The sequence below is a fragment of the Candoia aspera genome, chromosome 1, assembly GCF_035149785.1.
Source record: "Candoia aspera isolate rCanAsp1 chromosome 1, rCanAsp1.hap2, whole genome shotgun sequence".
Classification (NCBI taxonomy): Eukaryota; Metazoa; Chordata; class Lepidosauria; order Squamata; family Boidae; genus Candoia; species Candoia aspera.
In genome coordinates this window covers 144092658-144099467 of record NC_086153.1, presented here as the reverse complement: position 1 = coordinate 144099467, position 6810 = coordinate 144092658, and the positions used below count along the sequence as shown (strand labels likewise).

The following is a 6810-nucleotide window of genomic DNA, read 5'->3' as shown; positions in this document are numbered from 1 at the left end:
TTGTCTTATTTCAGAGAAGCCTAACAATATTTCATTGCTAACCTTCTCTTTAAGGAAGGCAGAGCAAGAGGCATATACAAAATTGTAACGCTGTACCGCTCAAACCAAGCTCATCTATTATGGTAGGCTGACTTACTCTAGTCACAACATGAGCTTCTGTGGTTAGGAGCTGAACTTATTTCTCCTCCGTTCCTGAGCTCTTCATAGGATGGCACTCTGAAGATTGCTGAACTACAATTCCCAAAATCGCTAGGAAGGATGAGCAATGTAAGATATACTTAGCCTGGGTATCCGCAGCGGAGGCAAGTGATGGAATGTGTCATGGCATCATCACACAAATATGACATGTATTTGCATTAGTGGCCTTTGAAGAAGCAGAATAGAAAAAGTATTGACACTTTTAAACGTAGGGGTTGGAGAAGACTCCTGAGAATGCCACGGATAGACAAGAAAACAAACTAATGCATCACAGAACAAATTAATCCAGATTTCTCTGAATTTTACAGACTGCCTGCTGAGCCACTGAATGCAGTCACTTGCACAGTCTAAAGTAACTAGGTTATATATTTTAAAACTGGAGAGCCTTCACATACATTTTCATGGCTCAGTATAAAATTTAAGCAAGAACACCCACACTCATCAAGGAAAATTTGTAACGTCAAAACTTTATTAGTGTTGAGGTAGCCTTCCTTCTTGTGAAGTAGTTAGGTGAGATATCCGCACAGTTGCCCTGCTGAAGTTTCAGTTTTATTGACATTTGTAACAACAACAAGCAGAAGAGCAGCAAGCAAATACAGTGTTCTCAGTATCATCATCATCATCATCATCATCCTCCAGCAGCCAAAGTCAATGGCAGCAGTTATGATGTGGGGAAGCGTCTGACAGAACCCGAAAGGCTGGTGCTTTGTTAATTCAGGGGGAGGTGGGAACATGAAAAGTAGGCCACAAGGGGGAGGTGGGTTCTGTATAACTTCTTTCACTGGCCCAAAATAGAAAATGAGGCTATTGATGGTACATATGGCTTGCTTAGGATGAAATGGGGATTGGCAAGAAGCTGCAGCAGCAAATGCACAATAAGCTATAGCGAAATTTGCTAGTAGTGCCTCCTGTTTGCCACTTACTGCTTCTCCCCTAGTGCTGTGAGAGAGAGCTCCTTTTACCATCCTGATTTAGTTGGGTTGCTGAAGCATCTCGTCAACAATACATGGATTCATTTGGCTGTGCTTAGTGCCCGAGGTAACCATCAGGCTATAGGTCCAGTCACAGATGGGTCTTCGAAGAGACTAAAGATGCACGTTCTAAATGAGGGAGACAAACACACACACACACATATATATATACACAATGCTACTGTTTGGTTGCTTCAAAATCAACTGTTTATATACAACTCAACTGAGGTACTTGGAAACAATATACTGGCATACTAATAGGGTTCTAGTCATTCCTTGTGTCCCTAAAGAATAGGTACACCCCAATGTCTACCTTCCTTCCTTCCGGTTGTTGAATGCCTGTGCTTTGGAGGTTACATTAGGATTCCCCCCCCCCCGCCCTTAAAAATGCACTGTTTCAGAGAGGGTAGCTCAAAAGCTGAGTTTAACAATGCTATAATGAAACACTTCTGCACAGATATTTCCTTTTGCTTTCCCCACAACATAATATACCCAAAACACAACTATGGAAATATTAAACAGCTATGCTATTTAACATCAGATTATGCTGTTTAACATCAGATACAGGGGCATCTGCAGGAGCTTGCTGCTTTCAGTATTCTGACAAAAGCAGTGTTGCAGCATCCCACTGTAAGCTCTGCTCTTTTGGGAGGTGCATGTGACATTGCTACACACACAAAAAAAGAGGAGGCTTGTATCACAACACCACAGAGAGCCAGTTTGGTCTAGTATTTAAGGCACCAGGCTAGAAACCAGGAGACCGTGAGTTCTAGTCCCGCCTTAAGCATGAAAGCCAGCTGGGTGACCTTGGGCCAGTCCCTCTCTCTCAGCCCAACCCACCTCCCAGGACTGCTGCTGTTATGGGGAAAATAGGAGGAGGAAGGAGCATTAGGTATGTTCACCGCTTTGACTTATTTATAAAAATAATAAAGGTGGGATAGTAAATAAATAAATAAATAAATAAAAATACAAAATTGCTTTGTCCGACAATCCCTGTGAATACTGCTGATCAGACACCTTCCAATCCACATGCTGTTTGGGTATAAAGAACCCTTCCTGGTTCTATTTTTCACCTACTATCAGCTATGTATGATGGGCAAGGAGAGGGAACAATGGGGGATAAACTGAAAATGTGTTCATGTCCTCTATGCCTTGTCCCTTACTCATTTGATACAAAGTTCTTATGCTCCAAAACATCATTATTTTGAATGGAGCAGGAGGATTAAGGTAAGAGGTATGCTCCTAGTATTGGCTGTCCATGCATGTTTAAGAGGAAGAAATCAGAGATCCACTGAACCCTACCAAGAACATTTGGACATAGCTTTATTCATGATCATTTGAATGTCTCGTGTGATATTTATATTAAGAATTTCACATTTTTCCAAATGACTTTCATTGGTCAAGCAAACCCATCTGAAGATTTTTAATGTTGGATCTATAATGTGTGATTATCATTGCTTCTCATACTGGAAAATAATTTCAAATTCTATTGATTTCAGGATGAGAATTCAATGGATGCTTAATTACTCCCACTGAAATCCATGGAACTTTACAGTGGTTTACCCTGACAAGCAGCACCTTGCTTGTCTGACTACAGTACAGCAACAGCACAATATCAGGAATCTACAGGCTTTCTCTGATTTTTTTTTAAGTGAGTTCATCAGTGGACTTTCCAATTATCCTTTAGAAGAGGAGGAATAGAAGAAAATGCCACAAAAATAGAATCAAACTATGATACCCACAATATTATCAAACTACAACTCTTAGGATTTCTGACCTTTGGTCATACCGGCAGGGGCTGTTAAAAATTGTAATTCAGCCACATCAAAGGGCCACAATCTATCCATGACCTTGACTAAGAACTAGAAGCTATGGAAGATGCTGGCAAACATCCACAAAAAGACTTAAGGGTTCAGAATTGCTGTTGGTCTTATTCTATCTTTTCAAGCCTATATCAACACATATAGTGACAGCACGTTTTCCACATTATCAGCTAGTGGGTCAGGGAAGGTGATCGGTAATATAGCTTTCAAACAGACCCTTAGCACTTTTCCCTGTTGTTGGCCTAATGGTTCTGAAGTCTGATCTGAGGGCTTTGAGTAGAGTTACAGTGAACCAAAAGGTGGAGCATTCACCCCCTATCCAATTATTTTCTCTGAAACGTGTGTATCACAGTTGACGTTATAACTCAAAGGCAAACATGGAATTGGAAGATTCATATTGGTTTCATGACATGGAGTTTCAGTTTGAACTAAATCCAAATTGGTGACTGATGGGTAAGAGGTGCTTAATTTACTGGGCGAGAGGTGCTGAGAACTGCAAAATGAGTTTTGGGGGCCCCCATTGTGTATCATCTGGTCTTATCCTCTGCAATTGCTCTGCCAGCAGAGGCAGTATAGACACCATTAGAAAGCACATAAAAAAAAGAGGAATAGACTGCAGGAATTAAACTGGAGAACAGCAGTGGTTTTATTCCTGCCCCCATACTTTTAAACATCTGTTTGGGCATTGATAACATTACCAGTCATTGCACCAACCACCACTCTCACTTTAGTTCTATTTGCAGGTCTAGTAACCAATATGGATCAGAGTACAAAATAACTGAAGACTCCCAAGATCATTAGACTGCATGTGTCAGATCCTGACTGTGATTGTGTGAATGCTCGAATGATCAGGCGCTGACAGCATGATGAATGGCAGCATTAAATATATATGCAGTAGAGTTATGCAACATTCTGGCGGTTCACTGTGCTATCTTATACATGAATGTAATACTTGTCTGCAACTCCTTAAAGCAGCCATCTCTTTTCCTGGGATGGCTATCCCAGAAAAGATGCAGTTGTTTTAAGGAATTGCAGGCAGGTAATACATTTTTGTCTCCATGAATCATCTTTTGGAATCCCAAAGCACCGCCCAACCTAATATAAAATTATTTGCACAGCCATGGTATGGAAGCAGAACTGAGTTACAAAATGCAGAGAAAATATGGACATTTTCTCCAAAATGTCTTGACTTTGGGGGATGGATCTACCCCTGAATAAGATGAGCAGGGGCCAGATGGGCCACTGGGCAGGCTTGATTCTGGGAAGCCAGCTCTGTTCTTGCACAAGAATCCTAGCAGGAGCAAAGTCCAACATTCTTCCCTCTGTGCCACTGCTGCAGAGAGCCCGAAAGAGCAGAGAGCAGAGGAGTGCTCGGTGTTTTTGGAAGAACCCCTCGGGAGGAGTGACCTCCCTGGATATAGATTATTGCTCTTGAGTAGCCCATCTTTCACAACTAGCTATGATCAGAACCTGAAGCTTCCAACATTTGAGTCTTCGCCTTTGAGCATTCAAATGCTGGCATAACCAGCCTCTTGAATTTTCTCTGTCTTATATCCAAACCATACCCAGCTATCTGGAAGCTCTGACATTTGGTATTTGAACTTGAGAGTGCCTCACTTCTTCACCCTCAGGACCTTAACTACTGAATAGAACTGTGGGTGCCTTCAGCCTTGGACCGGGCCATGACTGTGCCTTTAGCTAATACATTCTGCGGTGAACGAAGCTTGCAATGCTGACCTTGGGCTGTATGACTCCTTTGCAGTTCCTCTGAGACAAACACGGAAGCTAGGCTAAGAAACAAAAACTATCAATTCAGTATGGACTAAGATACCTCTGGCCATGTTTATGTACATACTAAGAGAGTAAACATAGGATTTAACTGACATGGAACACACATATAAAAATAATGATGATAATACTCCTCAGTCTAAGAACAAATGAATTTGGTGAGAAACTACTTACATTGTAAGTTTTAAAGCAAACAGCAGAGGCAAGTGGCCAATCAAATGCAGTCGCATCCAATTTATTTATTCATTGCTGTGGTTTTAGTCTACCTAAAGTTCCTCGCATTGGAAAAGCTTTCAGTGATGTGACTTGGAGCTTCAATGTAAATATCCAGTGCAGAGCACAGATCATTGTGGGAGACGAAGTTTAAGGTCCTCATACTTAGTTTCAGACATGAATCAGGGTGCCTGGCTTTTGCAGCTCAAATTTAAAAAGCCATTCATGCCACAGCCCACTGAATAAATTGGACCCTAGTTTAGGAATTGTCATCAGCCATGAGAATTTCAAAATTCTTTTCCAATTTATTCTATGGGCAAATTTGGCTCTTTTAAGTGCTAACTCAATAGAGTGCAGAACTCTGCTATCTGTCAGAACCTCCCAGACTGCATAAGATGTACTGTGACACTTATTTAAAACTGAGCTCTCAAAGTCATAGGAAGTGTGATGAGTCTGAACTTTCACATCCCACCTTTTTTATTAAGGGATCCTCCGGAACCTGAATCACCCCTAAAAAATAAGTCTCATGCAATATTTATGGGATACCAATCACTTATTTTTCTTTCCTTTCTGCCTCTATTACCATTTTTTTCACACAGAACGATGAACTTTATTAATTTTTAGACATGTAAAATACTTAATCTACGTAAATATTAAGAAAAGTACTAAGAAAAAATGGCTTTAGACATTTAATCATACAGTAATTTTTACTCATTATATTCTGCTCACTTCAAACAGTGTTTTCACACTTCTGCATATATCAGAGACACTAAAATTTTCTGGCAAGTGTATTAATTTTCATACAAAAAGAAATGAAAGCAACAGCACACCCACATTTTCCCTGTTTCAATAAGGTTACCAGAGCTGAGCTATAAAAATCCCAAATGACCACTAGATGGCAGCAAAGAGATACAGAAAATTCTGTATCTTTGCTGCCACCTAGTGGCTCACTGGGCTTGTTCACCCCAGCTATATCACCCGTTTTTCTCCACTGTTAGAAATCATATTTCATCTTTTATACTTGACCTACTTAAAGAAAAAGATTGTGTCTACTTCTTTAAAAGCATCAATTCTACACTCACTTCCCTATGAATAATCTTTACAGTTCTTGGCATTCTTACTTCTCAGTAAATATTTACAGAAGTTCACTTAAACCCAATAATGCTACATTCTTATGTTTATTAAGAAATAAACTTCACTGGCTGGGTTCACACATCATGCTAAGCTACATGGTTTATTTCATTTTCTCTTGGCCTATCATGTGAACCTATCAAGTGGATTTATACATCTTGGTTTCTGGTTTAGAATATTGAGTGAACAATGTAACTTGTTCAGAAAATCATGGTGTTCAGTAATCTGATGTGTGAACACAGTCACTGAATTCAGTGGGATTGTTCCCAGATTACCACTTAAGAGGTAGCTATATTAAAGGATAAGGCCAACTGAACACAGCAAAAGTTCATACTTAGAGTTGTATTATTAATTTTTAAATTTTCACTTTCTATCCCTGCACTCTTCAGAATTAAAAATCAGTTAAATTAGTTAAATTAAAAATAATCCTTACAAATCGGTTTTTCCCAACAGAATGTATCGTTGTTTATTCATTTAGTCGCTTCCGACTCTTCATGACCTCATGGACCAGCCCACGCCAGAGCTTCCTGTCGGTCGTCAATACCCTCAGCTCCCCCAGGGATGAATCCATCACCTCTAGAATATCATCTATCCATCTTGCCCTTGGTCGGCCCCTCTTCCTTTTGCCTTCCACTCTCCCATCAGCATCTTCTCCAGGTTGTCCGTACTTAAATTCAACTTTCTTA

The 6810-nt window shown here is 40.2% G+C and overlaps 1 protein-coding gene across 1 annotated transcript in view; it reads right to left on the bottom strand.

Annotated features, from left to right (window-relative positions):
• Positions 1-541: 541 nt before the first annotated feature.
• Positions 542-6810, bottom strand: part of KCNS3 (potassium voltage-gated channel modifier subfamily S member 3) — a 29581-nt gene continuing 23312 nt past the window's right edge. Inside the window, exon 3 of the mRNA XM_063291223.1 lies at positions 542-1298. Coding sequence (XP_063147293.1) covers positions 1261-1298 — 38 coding nt within the window. The 3' untranslated portion in view covers positions 542-1260. The remainder of the gene's footprint in view (positions 1299-6810) is intronic.